This window comes from Colossoma macropomum, unplaced genomic scaffold, assembly GCF_904425465.1.
Source record: "Colossoma macropomum unplaced genomic scaffold, Colossoma_macropomum, whole genome shotgun sequence".
Lineage (NCBI taxonomy): Eukaryota > Metazoa > Chordata > Actinopteri > Characiformes > Serrasalmidae > Colossoma > Colossoma macropomum.
The window spans coordinates 15253548-15273834 of NW_023494806.1; the positions used below are offsets into that span (position 1 = coordinate 15253548).

The 20287-nt window shown below is 38.9% G+C and overlaps 2 protein-coding genes across 4 annotated transcripts; both read left to right on the forward strand.

Annotated features, from left to right (window-relative positions):
- Nucleotides 1-1207: 1207 nt before the first annotated feature.
- LOC118827749 (monocarboxylate transporter 13-like) lies at nt 1208-7633 on the forward strand. Of its 3 annotated transcripts, XM_036599199.1 has the most exons (5): nt 1208-1268; nt 3021-3254; nt 3992-4141; nt 5342-6127; nt 7088-7633. In XM_036599199.1, exons 2-5 carry the CDS (start codon nt 3053-3055, stop codon nt 7090-7092), a joined length of 1143 nt encoding a protein of 380 aa, XP_036455092.1. In that variant the 5' UTR covers nt 1208-1268; nt 3021-3052; the 3' UTR covers nt 7093-7633. The 3 variants fall into 3 exon arrangements, with proteins under 3 accessions (XP_036455092.1, XP_036455091.1, XP_036455093.1); XM_036599198.1 differs by lacking the exon at nt 7088-7633 and having other exon boundaries at nt 5342-6638; XM_036599200.1 differs by lacking the exons at nt 3992-4141; nt 7088-7633 and having other exon boundaries at nt 5342-6638.
- Nucleotides 7634-10205: 2572 nt separating this feature from the next.
- LOC118827748 (monocarboxylate transporter 13-like) lies at nt 10206-19426 on the forward strand. Its single transcript, XM_036599197.1, has 4 exons — nt 10206-10413; nt 12618-12761; nt 14032-14817; nt 19147-19426. The coding sequence occupies exons 1-4, from the start codon at nt 10212-10214 to the stop codon at nt 19350-19352; spliced, it is 1338 nt and encodes a 445-aa protein (XP_036455090.1). The 5' UTR covers nt 10206-10211; the 3' UTR covers nt 19353-19426.
- The last annotated feature ends 861 nt before the right edge of the window (nt 19427-20287 follow it).

A 20287-nucleotide genomic window follows, 5' to 3' on the forward strand; every position in this document is an offset into this window, starting at 1 on the left:
TGCAGCACCTGCGAGATGGCAAAAAAAACTCTTTTGGAGTGATGCTGAAACCAAAAACATACTTGACCAAATTAAATATTTAAATGTTCTTCATCTTCTAAATAATGTATATTCGTATTTTCCAGTAAAGTGAAATGATTTCTAAAAAAAAAAAATGCTGCGGCATTAAGTTTGAGTTTTACATTCTGTTTACGTCACGTCTTATTCTGTGAGTGTTTATTGGCTGGATGCGAAGCAGAAAAAAAAAGTTTTCCCATTATACCCAAAAGTTTTCCCATTATCTGATTAAGTGCATGTAAATGCACTCAATGATTTTGCATTCCCTCCCAGTAATTTTGCATTTGCTCACAGTAATGTTACAGCCCCTCACAATGATTTTGGAATCCCTCATAATAGTTTTGCATTCCTTTGCAAACAATAGATTTTGCAAGAAATTGATTTTGCAAGGGGCCGTGGTTAAAAAAAAAAAAGGTAATGGCATTGTATTCCCTCAATAATTCTGCATTCCCTTGCTATCGTTTTGTGTTGCCTCGCATTAATATGGCTTTCACTCAATGATTTTGCATTTGCTTGCAAATACAATGGATCTTTGCAAGGGAACACAAAACATGTGAGGGAATGCAAAAACTTTGCTAGGGATTGAAAGGGAACGCAATGTTGTTTTTTTGTTTGTTTGTTGTAATTAATGTTTTTAAAAACTGTAATGACATTACATTCCCTTGCAATAATTTCACGTTCCCTTGCAAAGGCAATGGATTTTGCAAGGGAAACGCAAAATGTTTGCAATGAAATACCGGAATATTGCAACATAACACAAACGCAATGCCACTGCAATTAGTATTTTTTTCCACAGTAGTACTTTGTGTTACTCTGCTTCAAACTGTAGTTTGAATCACAGCAGTCATTAGCATGTAGCCCATGTTTCTCAAACAAGCTCGCTCACTGCTCACCTATACGGTTAATCCAGCCATGTAACTCCCCACAAGCTTTCATTAACTGATAGCCATGTTAACATTTTTGTGTGACGTGTTGCTTCAAAGTAGTGCAGGGCTATGGGATCAGGACAGGCTCATGTGCAGGTGATGCATTGAGGTGGCACTTTCCTCTAAGTGGAGATAGAGGTCTGATCATTCTGGCTCTTATGTCCCATCACCCCCTGCTGTGTCATACAACTCCACTTTTAGAACAGCCTGTATGAAACCCGATCATTGTCCTCCCATGTGTACCGTGTGGAAAGACAGCCTCAGTGATCTTCTGACTGAACACAGGTAACGCTAACACTGTCACTGGTTCTATAGGCTGTATCAGAGTCACACTTCCTTAAAAAGTTGTTTTTAAATGGGTCAGTTTCCCAGACTTAGATTAATCCTAACTCTTGTCTATAAAGAATATCCAATACTGATTCACTACTGGCACTGCAGTTTAGTCTAAGTCTAGATTTAGTTTAAGTCTGTGAAACCAGTTCATTAGGTTTAACATTCACACTCTGATATTACTGTGCTTTGAATCTAGAGCTTAAATCCCTTCTGAATGCCCTTTAGGGAGGTAAAAGGACAGCCTGTGCTGTCATTACTGTTTTGGTGTATGTTGTTATATTTATCGAACGCTGCATTCCGTGTTGAAAGTTCCCACCTGGAGTTTGACAAGAGCATGAGGAAACGTGCCTTATATAAGCAGCTCGTGTTCCAAAGAAGGACATGAGAAGGGAAAGGGACACAAAAGGCTGGTCTTTAAAACAACCAAATCTGTAGGCAGGCTGTATCACAGAGAGAGGGAAAGTCACAAATGGCAACTTGGTGCACATCTCTTCAAAGGTAGGACAATTTGTTTACTGAATAGAAATAAAATGTGTTCATGAAATTCCTAGATTACTTGAATCTTTCAACTTTAAATTGATTTTAAAAAGCTGATAGTTGACACACTGAAGATATGCTATATAAAAGCATTGTTTTGTTTGTTTATATTGGTTATATTGCATGTCCGTGTCCAGACAGATCTCAAGGTCAGTAAGTGCCAAGCATTGTAGCTCACTCAGAAATAGAGCCCATAAAGTAGCTAAGCTAGATGTGGATGGTTGGCATTTCTGATGCCTTTACTGAGGCTGTTTGAACACAAGTATATGGCATGTGATAAACACGACTTTGTGAATGAGAGAGAGAGAGAGAGAGATGGGCAAGAACGTGCATGTACCACTCTGCCATGAATGGATTTTAAAAATACATTATGGCAAAAACTTTCGTAGTAAAACTGTCATAAAACACTGTTTCAGGTGTCAGGTAATGTATGTAACCATTTCATACAATAACTTTCTGTGAGGCAGCTTTTAGAGGCATTAAACTCTTCAGATGTGTGGTTTTTATCACCACCACTGTGAACAGTTCTGAGTGTATGTTTTTCTAGGAAGACACATTTCACATCAAACCACTCAGAATGACGCTGTTGACATCTTAATGACTTAACTATTCAGAATTTTTATTAAAAATTGAATTCCTCTTTAACTTAACTTTAAATAGTTTAAAGAACCATCTATTACAGTGATTGATTGTCTGTTGGGTTCAAATGGCTGTTAAGGGCCTCTGTTACACTCTAAAAGAGAAAATTATGTATTCATTTTGAACAATAGCTGTTGGTTTTAATGCTGTTTTTCTTGGCGGGTTGTCAAGACATCTGCACACTCTGCTTAACCACAGTGAATACTCAATGGTGTATTTGAGCTGCTGAGAAATCAGACCTGTCTTTCCTTTGAATAAGTGAAGTGACTAAGCTACCACAATTTGTCATGCAACTTTGCGTGGTTAGGATGAACATTATTTACTAGAAATGGTTGAGAAATAATGATTGAGCAACTGGGAACTCACGATACACAGCAAATGATATTTTAACCTTTTTTCTACCTGGAAGACCTATTAAGATCTATGGAACACTTTCATAGGGAGGACTTTGCCTAATGTCAGTCATTAATTAGGTGTAGGCTATTATCAGGTTCATATTATGTAATTCCTTATTATTATTTGTTTTAGACTGGATAGACTTTAGACCTGACTGTCACACCATGGAGGAGGATAGCGTGGATCCACCGGATGGTGGGTATGGATGGGTGGTGGTCACTTCCGCCTTCTTCTCCATGGGTCTTACCACAGGCATCCTGAGGAACTTTGGCCTGTTCTTCCTGGACATTCAAAACTGCTATGGTGTTCTCACTGGCACTCTGTCATGGGTCACCTCCACCAGCATTGCTATGTTTCATCTGGGAGGTGAGCTGAGCCAGACTGGAACAGGACAGCTTCTGCTTTACTTACATCACTATTCACTATCCGTACATCCACATGTTGATTTTTTATTTTTAGCTTGGTTAAACTGCTAGAAAAAATTATCAAGGGTCCCTGCTTGATGAAGGATTTTAGGTGACTGGGACCCTGATCATATCAAATGATTAAGTGGTGGAAGATTTACTGCCCCTTATCGGTGTAAACAGTGATGGCCCTGCAGTGGTTATTCTTAATTTATGCTGTTCAACTTATTTAAGATTTTTAAATTCAAATTAAATTCAAATTTCAGAGCAGCAGTGCCAAAATGATTAGAAATTTTAACAGTGCAACATAATGCAATAGTGTGAACACTTGTAGACCAAAACTCAGAATCTAAAAACAACCTTCTATATGCAGAAATGGTTTTGAGGGAAGTGATGACTCCATTTAACACTGCTGAGGAGCAATATTCATAAGGCTACACAACCAGCATAATCCTAGACATTTATAAAGGCTCATTCCAACAAGCTTAACACTTTCTGAGGTGCATTATTAAATTGCTTATGCTTATGTTGGTTGTCATTAAAGGCTGGTGTAGGTGTCAAGTAGCCTTACAAATGCTGCCCTTCAATGAGGTGTTCTCAAAAATATAATGCGTACAAGAAAAATATGTATAATACACTTCTGTACAATTCCCTGACTGTACTTTTACTACTGTGGTTACAAGTGTTTTTTCTCTGCAGCTCCACTGGCTGGAGCTCTCAGTGTCTACCTCACCCAGCGTGGTGTTATTATGATCGGTGCAGCGCTGGCTGCTTTAGGGATGATCATTGCCTCATTGAGTCTGAGCCTACCATGGATGTACCTGTCCCTTGGAGTTCTTCAAGGTACCGGTAGATATTTTGAGATGTAACACCACATTACAAAAAAGGCTCAGAATTTTATAACCCTCACCACAAATAAAGTTAGAATCTTACTCCAAGTAGAATCCAAAATACAGTCTCAAACATATAAGAAAGGCTTAGGAGTGGAATGACTGCTAATTAAGAGGGCAAGGAATGCTAGATTTGTGGATCAGATGACCACTGTTAAAAGAGAACAAAAACTTGAAAGGAATCAACTCGGTCATCTGTCAGGACACATTTAGCACTTGCTCATGTGGTACATACTGTAGTTTGGTGCAAGGGCAGCACATCTTACCTTCTGGAATTGCTTGTTGACGTTTAGTATAGATAGTCACCCTTTCACTGTTTATGATCAGGCATAGGAATGAATATAATTTACATCCCCTGACAAATTACATATCTTGTTGATTTTTGAAGTGAAAAGAAGAAACATAAACTCTGCAGCAATTATTTAAAAATAACTGTTTTCTGCAAATTTTAAAAATGTATTAAAAAAAAGTATTAATTGTGGCCTGTGTAAGAGTTTGGACACCTACTAAATCAGTATTTAGCAACAAGCCTTTGGTGGGTAACAAGGCTTGTAAATACTTTTGTAGCCTGCTAGGAGGCTGTCTATTCAAGTTTTAGGAATCACCCACTTGCCACAGGATGCTTCTGGTTCTGTGATTTACTTGAGCTGTCCACAGCATGTTTACAGTCTAATCACAGATTTCCAATGATGTTCAAGCCAGGGGACTGTAAGGGCTATTCCAAAAGCTTCTGCTTGCATTTCTTGAAGTAGTTTCGTGCTCATTTTTGAAGTATGTTTTGGATCATTGTCTTGTCGTAGAAGCCTGCCTCTTTTCAGCTTCATTTTCTCTATATCTTTGTATCTGTTAACATGTTTATATCCCTGCAATTAGCTTCACTTTAAGATCTTCAGCCAGGAGTCCATGGGTGAGCATTAGTTGTAAAGTGAGATAAGTTTTTCCACTCTGGAATTGTTATTAGATGATTTTCTAAGTTAATCAAATATAGTGGATTAATATTTGCAAGTTTTTTTGTTTTTTTTTATATTTTTTTACAGAGATTGTGTTTTCTTTTTTTCACTTACAAAATCAGCCAAATGTGTAATTTGGTCAGAGAAGAGCTATATCCTATATTTAATTTGTTGCTTATCAATTTTCACGGTTTTGTCATGATTCCTAGGGCTCGGATGTGCCTTCTGCTGGATGCCAGCTAACAGCATGGTCAGCAGGTACTTCAAACGCTGGCGTCCAATAGCCTTTTCCATCTCCAGCTCAGGAGAGTGCGTCTTCTCCATGGCATTCGGCCCTTTTTTCCAGTGGCTCATCGAGGCCTACTCATGGCGAGGAGCTCTGCTCATCATCGGAGGTCTTCAGCTCAACCTCTGGGTGTGTGGCGCGCTCATGAGACCCCTTAAACCAAAACTATGTTTCCCAACCCCTTCCCAAAGAACGCCCACAGTGGGCTCCAAAGAATTGAACCAAACATCCAAGAAGACTTCTTACCGGTGGTCTCTAATCCGTAGGCCCGAGCTACTTTTTTACTTTACTTTTGCTACTTTGGCCACAGCCGGCTTCTTCATTCCCCCGCTGTTCCTTGTCCCACATGTTCGTCACATTGGTGTAGAGCAATACTGGGCCGCCTCGCTCCTGTCCGTACTGTCCCTAACCGACCTGCTGGGCAGGCTGGTGTGTGGATGGCTGGCCAGTTTGAGACTGCTGAGGAATCTCCAGGTGCTGGCCATGGCAGCCACAATGCTGGGTGTGGTGCTGCTGCTCCTCCCCCTTGGGCAGAACCGCTGGGCCATTGTGGTCTTCACTGCACTTTATGGCTTCCTGTTTGGCAGCATGGTGTCTGTCCATATCATCAGCATCGTGGACATTGTGGGGCTCGAGAGATTCGATGGTGCTCTGGGACTTTTTATGTTGGTGAGAAGCTCTGGAGTATTAGTTGCCCTGCCTACTGCAGGTCAGTATGAAGGCTGCTTCATCTTAAAAAGAAACTTTCTCGCAAACATCTATTTTCCCACTATTAACAGTACTGTGTGTAAGTCAGAGGCCAGCCTTCGTTTATTTCCAGTCAAAACGATCATCAAGTACAAGTTATTCATTTTTTAGCATCAGGAAAAAAAGCAGAAAACATATTTAACACAAAATAACACAGACGCCTCAACAGCTAAATATAATATCGTATTGTTCAGTGATTAGTGTGTCCAATCTTTGCACACTAAAATACGACACTGTGAATTGAATTAATGATATTATACTGTAAAGCAACTAGTTTTGTGCTAATAAATGCCCACAACAGGTGTATTTATTGGAGGATGTACTTGTCAGATCAGATGCAACATTTCATATTTAACGTTCAATCTTTCAGTCAGTTTACAAAATATTGGCACTAGGTTTCATCACTGACCCCACAGGCTTTTTTTGGGAACCAGCGTTTTAGTGGTAATTGCGTATGTGGTAAAATATGCTTGGGTAGCTGTATTTCTGCGATGTTGCCTCTCTGATACTTTTGCTTTTTCATGCTTAGCTATATTACTAAACCAGTTCTTGTGAAAACCTGTCTTTATATGTTGTAAGACACATAATTCTTGTTGCCACATGAATTTATACCAACAATATACAATTTGCAGGTACTGTTGGAGCATTTTTCTGGAACTGATCATGGAACATAAGTACATTTAATCCGATGCAGGCAAAATGAGACATTTTCACCACTGCAGTTCAAAATGGAAACCTGTGCAATGACTTTCCATTCTGGCTATTTAAGAAAACTGTATATACAGTTTTTAAGAATGGATCATGAAAACACTGATAGCTTCTACTACTGACCTCACATCATTAATAACAAGAACATCCTGAAATCTTCCACAGTAATAAATGAAGCTCCTACAGACGCCTCACGTTTGTGTCTCTATCGCAGGCTGACTGGTGGACTGGGTTGATGACTTTAGTGCTGTTTTCTACCTGGCTGGTCTCTGCATTATTCTGTCGGCTGTTTTCGTTGTGGTGGTGGACAGGATGGTGGAGAACACGAAGAGGAAGAAGAGCATGACTGCTTCAGGAAGATTCCCAGATCCCAGTAAAACTTGTCTAATAAATGTAATGGACCACTCAGAAGCTTGAGGACATTGTCATCAAAGAAGGATTGGCCAGGATTTTGTGTTAGTTTGTGTGTTTTTGTGTTTTGTAAAGGCAGAATGTATGTAATTTCTAAGATACATTGTCACTAGGACCAGGAGAGGGTGACATGTTGCATTTTAATCGCCTTTTTAAGACTTTTGTGCTTATGAGTATTGCTACTTAAGGCAACAAATTATTTATTTAAAATCACCTTATTATTATTCCACCTTGAATGAATCTTTTCTTTATTGTACACTGTTTATAATGTCTTATATAGAAGCCTTGAAACTTTTTTGTAGTCAGAGATACATTGCTTTTATTAAAAATTCACTTCATTACAAATAAATGTGAGACTGATGCTGCTTTACTGGTCTTAATGACACAGAACATCTTGCAACGTGCACATTAAAGTGTGTAATCGTATGGAAGAGTTTTAACAGTTTAAATGTTTTGTTTGTATTTTTTTTTAATTCAGCAAAAACAGTATCAAATGTATAATAGTGTGTTCTCTGTAGTGGATGGGTTAACTTGTTTTCAACGAAACATGCTATTTAATAATATGTAGATTGTATGTATAATCTAACATTGATTATACCAAGACTGTGCTTCAAATCACTCAGCATAACAGAGGAAATATTTAATTTAATGGAGAATATATTTGTCTTATTTGTTTTGTATTTGGTTAAAATAGTTAACCAAAGTTAACTGAAATCCTGCTTTAAAACATTACGTTTGGTAATATACTCATTAATGAAAGACTAGCCTACTCCAAAGAAACTTTAAACTGTACATAGTTAATTTTGCTCATATATGTTACATTACTAACCTACAAGGTAGTGCTGTGTATTGAGATTTATGCACTCTCATATTACAGAATAAACCAGCACTGCCCAAAAATGAAGTGTTGCATTCTGTTTTGCAAGAACAGAACAAAGAAATCTACAGGTAATCATTACCTATGGGTGTTATGTTACCCCGATTTCCTAACAATGTAGACACTTGAACCACAAACTAGCAACAATGACAGACAGTGAAGTTACGTATAAAATCACTGTGTACGTAGAGTGTGCAGGTGCAGAAAATCGAGAGAAAATTGGACATTTTAATGATTTTCTAAGTATACTCGCATAGCTTCTATACCTATGTTACCCTACAGTGTGTCTGTGTTGTAAATTCCTTTTGCACCATCTTCAGTTGTCTTGTGTGGAATGACATCAAATTGTGCTCAACAAAGAAGTGATTCCAGTTATCTGAAAAGGTGGCTCCTTATTTTAGCATTACAGTTGTTTTTTCCTTTTTTTCATTTTTATAGTTCATAAGGAGTCACTGTGTTCTAAAGGACATTGACTTTAATTACGACTTGAACACGGTGTCAGAAGGTTGAGAGAAGTTTTTGAGCATGTATATAAGGAAATGGTTTGGGACTGTTGACTTCCAGGGTTTTTAGCAACATTAGCCTTGTAGCTACAGTTCTAAACTAAAGAAGCAAAATCTGGATACCAAACATGTCTTGGCTGATCGACTGCATTTGGAGTAAGTGGAAAATCATGTAAATTACATTTTTTGCCAAACTATTTCTTTTTTTTTTTTTAAAAAAGGTTCTTCAGGGTTCTTCAGGAAAGGCAATGGGTATATAGAGAATCATGACTTTGTAAGTATTTCTTTGCATGGTTTGCAGCGGTTCTTCTCTATGATGGAAAGCTATGGGGACACCTACACTTTACACCTACAGGAGCTTGTATGACATCCCATTCTAAATGCATAGGCATTAATAGGGAGTTAGTCCCCCCTTTGCACTTGTCCCCCCTTTGCAGCTTCCATTTTGGAGTGTGTCTGTGGGTATCTTTGCCCATTCATCCAGAAGAGCATTAGTGAGGTCAGACACTGATGCTGGGCAAGAGGGTTTGGCTCACAATCTTCGTTCTAGTTCATCCCAAAGTTGTTTGATGAGGTTGAGGTCAGGGGTCTGTGTGGGCCAGTCAAGTTCTTCCACACCAAACTCACCCAAACATGTCTTTATGAATCTTGCTTTGTGCAGTGGGGCTCAGTCATACTGAAACAGAAAAGGGCCTTCCCCAAACTGTTCCCACAAAGTTAGAAGCATACAGTTGTCCTAAATGTCTTTGTATGCTGAATCATTAAGATTTCCCTTCACTGGAACTAAGGGTTCTAGGCCAACCCCTGATAAACAACCCCATAGCATTATCTCTCCTCCACCAAGCTTTACTGTTGGCACAGTGCAGTCAGGCAGGAAATGTTCTCCTGGCATTCGCCAAACCCAGACTCGTCCATCAGACTGCCAGATAGAAAAGTGTGATTCATCACTCCACAGAATGTGTTTCAACTGCTTCAGAGTTCAGTGGCGGTGCACTTTACATCACCCCCCCACTCCCCGTTTGGCATTGTGCATTTTGATCTTAGGCTTGTGTGGAGCTGCTCAGCCATGGAAACCCATTTTGTGAAGCTCCTGATGCTCAGTTCTTTTACTGATTTTGCTTCCAGAGGTAATTTGGAACTCTTTAGTGAGTGATTCAACAGAGGATAGGCACTGTGTGCTTGTTTCTTTGTCTATATAGTCTGTAAATACATAATATCTCATTATATAATTAACTTCCCAAAATGTTAATGTTTAATAGAACATCAAACAACTCTGTCAAATTTCTAGAATTTTAATCCACAGTTATTAATACATAACTAGGTTGATTCGCCATTCGTTCAGTGTATAGTTCTTATGCACAGTTATGGCCCAGAATATTATTTTATCTTTTCCTTTGCCGGGAACATCTGTTTGCCAAGGAGATCTTTTATAAAGCAGAATCTGCCAAATAAAACGTCAATCATTAACTACTAACAACTGTTGTAAGGTTCATACTGTACAATGTCATCTCATTTTCTATTTTAGAGTTAGACTTCTCTGACACACCATGGAGGAGGATAGCGTGGATCCACCAGATGGTGGGTATGGCTGGGTCGTGGTCACCTCCGCCTTCTTCACCATGGGTCTTGCTAAAGCCGTCCCGAGGAACTTTGGCCTGTTCTTCCTGGATATTCGAAACTACTACGGTGTCCTCACCAGCACTGTGTCATTGATCATCTCCACCAGCATTGCTGTGTTTCATCTGGGAGGTGAGCTGCCAGCTGCAGGACATCTTCTACTTCACTCACTGTACCCACCATCCATACGTCCATATCTTATACTTTTTTTAAGCTTAAGCTAAGAGAAAAATGACTTTCTGTTTACTTTATGTTGAGGAATTTTCAACAAATAATTGAGCCATATGTAATATCAGATGACACAGTGGTGGAAGACATACCTCCCTCGTATCAGTGTAAACAGTGCTTGCCTTTAAGTGATTACACTCAATCTGATTATGCTGATTTATAGATATGTTAAAACCCTAATTGGGCAAGCCACAAAACATTCCAGTACCACGTTGCTATTCCAAAACACTTGGAACTTTCTGAATGCAACAGGATGCTACAACCTGAAAATTTGTAGACAAAATTCTGATTATGAGATTCAGCAACAGCCAGTAGCAGTCATATTGAAGGCTGTTTTAAAGGTTTAAAGGAAATAATGCATGTTTTATTCTCTAGGCCAAAGAAGAAAAGAACCATTCAGCTTGTTACCAGCATAAAGTTTAAAGGCCAGTGTCTGTCATGGTATTGAGATGTATTAGTGCCCATAGCATGGATAGTATGGAGTTAATTTTGTGCCAAAAGTTTCAAATAAAATATTTAAAAACCACAAGCAAAATGTTAAGTATCAAATTGTCCAAAATATGTTGCAAATACAAATAATGTGACTTAAATCAAACTTAACTTTCCAAAAAGATTATTATTCATTTCTTTCTCATTCTGACATAAATGTATCACCCATTTTGTCTGTTTTTGCTTTTCTTTTTTCCATTTGCTAATTTTGCTGGTATATTTTTTGCTTCTGAAATCTTTCTTTTGCTTCCGACTTGTGGCATTTTTTAACACGGGGTGGGTCTTAGAAGAGGTCATTCCCCTGCGCTCTTTATTGGTCAACTGATTTGGAGTGAAAGTTTTTCTGAACACATAGCCACGCCCACTGAGAGCCATGAGCTGCTTCAAACATGGCGGAGCTCTTCATACACAGTATAGTGTTGCCAGCAAGGATTGCGCTGACATGTCCAACCTTATGAGCAGTGTTTGACAAATTTGTTAATGTAACACACGCTCAGCGTCCTGCGTCACCCTGTGTGAAATTGGCTATTAAAGTATATTAAGCAAACTTAGCTGTTTTCAGCTTCTAGCACTACCTAGCGTAGCAGAATGCTGCTGCTCCACGTTACTGTCTTCACAGTAATACAGTGAACTAACTTTAGACATTTAAGCAATTTCGTCATATTTTCAGCATGACTAGCTTAGTTAACCACAAAGGACACTGCTAGGCTAGTTAGCACTAGCATCTGCGAACTTGAAAGGTGGTGCAGCTTCATTCGTTAATAAATAACTAAGTTTGTTCTTCAAAGCTCAAATTAAGTTATATCGTTTTACCCAGGTCGACACAGGACCCATAAACTTGTGAAGCACTAATCATTTAAAAGGAATATGATAAGCATTGCTCATAATGTCTGATATGCCAGTAAAACGCTGCATTCATAGCAGCACTCAGTACGACATGCTCCGCCATGCTGAGGGCGGTGCATCCTGAGTGTCTACGTGTTCAGGAGACCTTTCACTCTGAATCAGTTGACCTATAGAAAGTGCAGGTAAATGCCCTTTTCTACCCCCTGTTAAAAAGTGCCAAAAGTCAAAAGCAAAAGAAAAAGTTCAGAAGCAAAAATTATATCAGCAAAATCAACAAATAGAAAAACATTAATGTAAAAAATTTCAAAATGAGTATGACATTTATATCAGAATGAGTATGTAAAATGTAGTAGTAATCTATTTGAAGAGCTGAGTTTGATTTAACTCTCATTATTTGTATTTGCAACATATTTTGGACATTTTGATACTTAATGTTTTGCTTTTGGATTTTATTATTATTTTATTTGAAACTTTTGGCACAAATTGGCTTGCCTGCAGTCCAGACCTGTCTCCCATTCAAAACAATTATGAAGTGAAAAATAATGAAGTTCATGAGGTAAAACATCAAATATTGTGTTTTTGTACTGCTTTCAATTTAATAGTGGTCTTTCTATCTTTATAACTTCTTCACATGCTGTCTCAACTTTTTTGGAATAGAGGTTTATAAAACCATCATGAAAGATACAAATAAGTGTAAAAATAAATATGCTTTGCAAAAGCCTGGTTGCATTTTTGTCACTGTGGTTAAAAACTGTGATATTTTCTCTCTGCAGCTCCACTGGCTGGAGCTCTCAGTGTCTACCTCACCCAGCGTGGTGTCTTCATGATTGGTGCAGTGCTGGCTGCCTCAGGGATGACCATTGCCTCATTGAGTCTGAGCCTGCCATGGATGTACCTGTCCATAGGAGTTCTGCAAGGTACCGTATAGGTTCCATGACATTTCCCAGGAACAATGCATAATAATCAAGGATGCACTGATCTAAGAATTATTATAGGCTTCATGTAAATATCTGCAGGTGTTGCCAATGCTGACATTGCGTTGCCAATGCTGATAGAAAAAACATTTATAAAATGTAGAAATTTGGGCTAAATTTATCTGGATTATAGAGAAATGTAAATACATTAATTTTAACATTTATTTGTAGGGTGTTACAAATACAGTAAAATGAAATTAATCAAACGTATTTTAGCAAAGTAGCTTAGCATCACCTAAATGTTCTGCTGTTATTAAGTACAATAAATACATCATCTACTATCTACTAAAGGTTTGAAATATTGTTCAAATCTAAACATTAATGCAAATAATTGTTTAGGCAACATCAACATGATTGAACTACATTCATGCCATTTTGGCAGATGCTTTTACCCAGACTGACTTACAATTTGATCAATTTTTACTGAGGAAGGTGAAGGTAGTGGTGTTAGGAGTGTTGCCCAAAGACTCTTACTGACACAGCATGGGGTGCATGCCCAGTCGGGGGGGGGGGTGGTATTGAACCCCAGTCGGCAACATAAAGGGTAAAAAAAAAAAGTCATAAAGATATACTCTGTGTCTAAGTAGAAATCCAAAAATTCTTACACAAACACTAATGTTTGGACTCACTATTCAACAGGGTTCAATAAAATGTTCCAGATAAAGGTAAGAGCTCAGTAAATGTTTTGTATCAAAGTGCTACATGCATTCTTTATAAGTCATTGAGTTAATACACTTGCTTTTTATTGCTTGATGGGACTACATTGGGCTATAAATGACATACCAGTTGATTGTTGTTTTTAGACTAAGGTAACTTGATTGTACAGCATGTTGTACATTATATTTTCATGTTTTTATGTTTTTTTTCCCTTTTCTTTTCTTCTTTCTTTATTGCATATATTTCTACATATATAAAACATTACATGCATATAAAATGTGATCAAATAAAAGCAGTCATTAATATGACAAGTTATTCCAGATTTTTGAATGCTAATCTGTTATCTGTCAGGAGACATTTTAAAACATATTGTATTTTGTTGCAACTGAAGCACAAACTACATTTTTTGGGATTGCATATCGACTTCAATTAGATCTCTCACTGTTTCTCTGATTAACTGTGATCATAAAGAAGTTCATAAAAAGTTCGATTTATGTGTCTGTTTATGGCCTTTTATGGTTTTCTCTGGTTTTCATGTTTTTTTCATGATCCCTAGGACTTGGAGTCTGTTTCTGCTGGATACCAGCTACCAGCATGGTCAGCAGGTACTTCAAACGCTGGCGTCCAATAGCCTTTTCCATCTCCAGCTCAGGAGAGTGTGTCTTCTCCATGGCATTTGGCCCTTTTTTCCAGTGGCTCATTGAGGCCTACTCATGGCAAGGAGCTCTGCTCATCATCGGAGGTCTTCAGCTCAACCTCTGTGTGTGTGGAGCACTTATGAGACCCCTTAAACCAAAACCATCTTCTCCAACCCTTACTCAAGGAAAGCTTACAGTGGGCTCCAAAGAACTGAGTGGAACATCCAAGAAGGCTCCATTTCAGTGGTCTCTAATTCGTAGACCTGAGCTACTACTATACATAACCTATGCCATTTTGACCACAGCCGGCTTCTTCATCCCCCTGCTCTTCCTTGTCCCGCATGCTCGTCACCTGGGTGTGGAGCAGTACTTGGCCGCCTCGCTTATGTCTGTGATGTCCCTGGCTGACCTCCTGGGCAGGCTGGTGTGTGGATGTTTGGCCAGTCTGAGAGTGCTGAGGAACCTCCAGCTGCTGGCCATAGCAGCCAGTCTGCTGGGAGTGGTGCTTCTGCTCCTGCCCCTTGGGCAGGGCTACTGGCCCATCATGATCTTTTCTGCACTCTATGGCTTCCTGTATGGCTGCATGTTGGCTGTCCAGTTCATCAGCATCATAGACATTGTGGGGCTGGGGAGCTTTGACAGTGCTCTGGGACTTTTTATGCTGGTGAGAAGCTCTGGGGCGTTTGTCGCGCAGCCCGCTGGAGGTCAGTATGTCCATAAAATTACTGTAGGCTATATTTCTCCATCCTGTCGCTGTTTGAACATGTATGAAATGTATAGTCTGTATTTTAGGTTCTCCTTAATTACGTAATAATTAGTTAAAACATGTTTGGGATGTTTCGAGTTCCTCTGATGGTGGTTTGCCACCTTGGAGTAGTCAGATTTTGCCACAATACTGCATGCTGACTAACGGTATTTGTCTGATTTGTAGGTCAGATAGGAAAGCGGAAGGATGAGGATGTCTCTGATCTTTTTTATTTGAATATTCGACTACTGTTAAAACACTTCCTACGAGACGTTGACTGCACATGCTGTAATTCTTGTTCAGTTGCCATGTGCACATGCCACAATCTGTACTAAATCAGAATTGCCCAAGGGTTATTCCATGAAACTTCACTGAAAAGTGCAGAGCAAGATACAGTGTTTTTTGCAGGTACTCTTTGAGTATTTTTGACAAATTATTTTTTCAAAGTGAACCAGTTTATGTTCAACAATGTTCCTTTGAGGTTCAGTAATTAACCAACTGTGGTTCTGAATTGGACTAACCTTAGTAGAAGTGTTAAAGCTGTTCAAACACTCACATTTTTCAGAATTGAAGCTGTTTTAAAAAGAAGCATATCTTCAATGTCAAAAACAAAAACAAATCTCTCCAAAATATTCACAGGAGAAAGCAAAACACTCTTCACTTTTAATGTAAGTTAATGTAAAGAAATATTTCTCCAAGCAATATTGTATCATTTCTATGGGCCATTCATCATGAAATTATCCTTTTTTTTTTGCAGTGATAAATGTTTATTCATTGAAGGGGCGGTGAACTTGGTTGCAAATATTAAAATTCTTATATAATATTAAAAATATTAAATCTCAGCGCTTCTAAAGATACAGTCATGTGACAAAATTAGGACATCCCATTAAATATTTAGTTATTTATAAAGAAATATAGACATATCAATATTTGATCTTCTTCCAAACAACATCTATAGATAAAGGTGACGTAGTTGTATCACCTTTGCAAAAACAAAGAAAATTTGACTTTGTTTTTGTTTTATTTAACAAAAAAAAAACAAAAAAACAAAGAAAAAAAGCCAGTTTCTACTGAGGAAAAAGTAATGACACTCCAGGCCCTAATAGCTAGTATTTTCCCCTCTCCTAGTCCTTGGTGGATTTACTGGAATGTTTTGGGTCACGATCATGCTGCATGGTCCACGTCTGCTTCGGCTTCAGTTTTTTGGACAGATGGTCTCACAACTTCCTCAAGCACCACTGATACAATAAAGAATTCATAGTGGATTTTCTGATGGAGAGCCTGCCAGGCCCTGACCTAAACCATGACATTTCCACCTCCATGCTTCACAGTTGGTGTGAGGTTCTTGTGCTCAAATCATGTGTTTGGTTTGTGCCAAACACTCAAGTCTTCTGTTAATTCTCCAAATAATTCAACTTTGGATTCTTCTGTTTAAAGTATGTTGTTCCAGACGTTCTGGCCTTTGTCTAGGTGTTCTCTGGCAAACTTTAGTCTTGCCCTGATGTTTTTTTTGACTGCAAGGGTTTCCTCCATGGACACCTCATATGGAAACTTGTGCACTCTCTTTCTGATTTCTGATGCATGTACTTTGACATCAACTCTGGCAAGAGCTACGTGTAGGTCCCGTGATGACATTTTAGGATTGTTAAAGACTTCTTTACGCATCTTGTGGCCTGCTCTTGGGCTGAACTTGCTAGGACGGCCTGACCTGGCTATGTTGGCAGTTGTTTTAAATGTTCTCCACTTCTAAATTATTTTCTGGACAGTGGAATGACTGGTTTCTAATAGTTTTGACATCTTTTTAAATCCCTTCCCAGACTCATATGCATCTACAGTCTTCTTTCTGAAGGCCCCAGAGAGCTCTTTGGATCTTGCCATGGTGATACCACTCACTTCAACAGTTGAGAGCAAACCAAACTAAATGTCTGATGATGTTCTAATCATTTGCAGCTGATGTGATGCACCTGATTCTAATTTTAGGCATTTTAAATAGTAATGGGGCTGTCCCAACTTTTTCCTCACAAGAATTTTGCATTTCTATAGAATGCATTTTTTAAAGTACTTTTCAAAGACGTTTCTTCAGTTTTATTTTTATTTAGTTATATTACCTCCATCTTTCAATATTGTTAAAATGAAGATCAACTGTCCATATGTTTAAATGTGTTAAAAAAGGCAAAGGTCTTCATGGGGTGTCCTAATTTTCAATTTTTTCACATGACTGTATGTGACTTGATCATTATCCAAAGTTTAATTTAGAAACAAATAGACAAAAAAAAACACCATTTCAAGGGCTGTTCCATTACTTAATTATCTTAAGTGAAGTTTATTATGTGAGCCCTTGTAAGGGTGAGGGATCGAGTGAACACAAGTGTGGACGTCCAGAAATTATTGCGACCTGACACATTTACCTTTTCAACCCCCCCTAAAAATGGTGGACAAAGCTGTTTCTAAGTCATAGTAGTAAACTACTTTAAAATGGTTAATATTTCAAAACTATAACATTCGAGTTATCCATTTCTTATACATGACTGCTGATACAATTTCATTACTTTTATGCTGCTAGCTGGCAAGTTTGCATGCTAGAGGCTACAGAGCTAAAAAAAGAAAGCCAATACACCACAGACATCTCAGAAAAAGTTTGCATTGCAAAGTTTGCATGGCTAACCGATTAGCTTGCTAAGGCTAACCTGCCAAGGACAAGTACGTTACAAGTGAATGATCAGCTCCTCATTGTCTTCTCCTCCTCCTCTTCTGAAGCGAGTGGCCACTAGCATAGATGTGACTTCTGCAAGGAAGACAATCATGGAGGACACACATAGTTGGGGACCGGACGAAATTAAATGCTTAATAGCAACAAGACAGACACTACTGTGCAAAACAAACTGCAGATGAAGAGGCTGAACAGATAAACAGTTGGTAATTGGTTGCACTGTAACAAGTGGATTTGCATATTCCATCCCACACAGCAATTGTATTTCAGTCCGACTAACCAGAGACGCATTTGACTACCAAGCGTAAATGCATGTGGCTAAAATCTTATCAGGATACAATCCAGATACTAGTCACATGAAGTGACCAGGTGTAAACGGGGTCTTAGAATACATCTAGGCAAGGCACATGGGAAAAGCTTTTTTAAAAACTTAATTCACACTCGCTGTTACTTGTTGGCAGTTTTCAAACTTTCTCTGGCATTAACATCAGCACAAAAACTTTGCGCCAGGAGCTTCATGGCATGGGTTTCCATGGCTGAGCAGCTATATGCAAGCCTTACATCACCAAGCATAATGCCAAGTGTCGAATGCAGTGGTGTAAAGCGCTGCTACTGGACTCTGGATCAGTGGAAACATATTCTGTGGAGTGATGAATTACACTTCTCTATCTGGCAGCCTGATGGACGAGTCTGGGTTTGGCGAATGCCAGGAGAACGTTTCCTGCCTGACTGCATTGTGTCAACTGTAAAGTTTGGTGGAGAAGGATAATGCTATAGGGTTGTTTTTCAGGGGTTGGCCTAGGTCCCTTAGTTCCAGTGAAGGGAAATGTTAATGCTTCAGCATACCAAGACATTTTGGACAATTCTATGCTTTCAACTTTGTGGGAACAGTTTGGGTATGGCCCTTTTCTGTTTCAGCATGACTGTATCCCAGTACACAAAGTAAGAACCATAAAGACATGGCTGGATGAGATTGATGTGGAAGAAGATGACTCGCCTGCACAGAGCCCTGACCTCAACCCCATCGATCAACTTTGGGATGAACTAGAACTGAGATTGTGAGCCAGACCCTCTCGTCCAACATCAGTGTCTGATCTCACAAATGCTCTTCTGGATGAATGGGCAAAGATACCCACAGACACTCCAAAATCTTGTAGAAAGCTTCCCAGAAGAGTGGAAGCTGTTATAGCTGCAAAGGGGGGACTAACGACATATTAATGCCTATGGATTTAGAATGTGATGTCATAAAAGCTCCTGTAGGTGTGAAGTGTAGGTGTCTCAATACTTTTGCTCATATACTGTATATACACTTTAGAAATATATTTTTAACTTTTCCTTGTCAAAACTACAGACAGAAATTGAGAATTTATCCTTGAGATGTACAAATAATATTTTATGGCATTGTTGCATGATGCCCACTTATGTGGACTGAATCAGTGGTTATTGTTATATTACCAATTGGTGTCATGATTCAGCCAAGAGGTATTTCAGCTCTGTTCCACAGCAATGATCATGACTCACCCTGCACCCTCGCAGCAGGTTATACAGACTCCTTACATTTGTGTCTCTGTGTCACAGGTTGGTTGGTGGACTGGTTTGATGGCTTCAGTGCTGCATTCTACCTGGCTGGTATGTGCATCCTTCTGTCAGCTGCTTTTGTGGTTGTAGTTGACAGGATGGTGGAGAAGAAGAGGAGGAATGCTGCTTCTGGAGCAGCAGTCCCAGATCCTGTTGCTGAGGGTGAAGCTTGCCCAATGAACAGAGGGGACTGTTTAGAGGCTTAAAAACATTGGGCCTCATTCACTAATACCTTCCTAGGTTTTTTCTTAAATGTGTTTTTGAGAAAGGTCCTAAGAACGTGGTGGTGGTGTGTTAGTGTGTGTTGCGCTGGTCTGAGTGGATCAGACACAGCAGTGCTGCTGGAGTTTTTAAACACCTCATTGTCACTGCTGGACTGAGAATAGTCCACCAACCAAAAATATCCAGCCAACAGCATCCTGTGAGCAGCGTCCTGTGACCACTGATGAAGGACTAAAGGATGACCAACAGAAACTGGGCAGCAGCAGCTAAGCTATCGTCTCTGACAATACAACAACAAGGTGGACCAACTTTCTGTTATGAATGACGTCAACTGAAGGTATTGGAATAATTCACACATTTCGCCCACACAAACCTGACTGAAATATCTACTAATGTGTGCCCAAGTTTCCGGTAACCTGGCATACATGGAACATTCTGTAATATGCAGGTCCAACTGAATCTGCTTTTTTTTCACTGCATTCAAATGATAGTGCTACATTCAAATGTAGTGAAACTGACTAACACTGTTAAATCTGTACTACATTCACGATGATTACGTCTTAACTGAAGGAAGTTCACAATCTTGAGGGGAGATGTACTTACACCTCTCACCACTAGATGGCAACACCACTCAAAGAGCTGAATATCACTCAACTAATAAGAAAGTGAAGATGAATCATTACCACCTTCAAAGAAAACCTGAAACATTAAAAACATAGACTGAACCAGTTTAAGCAGCAGTAATACGGTCTACATTTAAAAAAATGTTTTATATATGTTTTATATATTTAGTGTTTTTTTAATTACCGGCTTTCGTCTTTTTTTTCTTTTTTTTTTGGCCGATTGTGCCCTGAATTTTAGTTTCATCCAAAATCATTTTCATTTCCATAATTCATACTCAAATAAATGTGTAATGAAT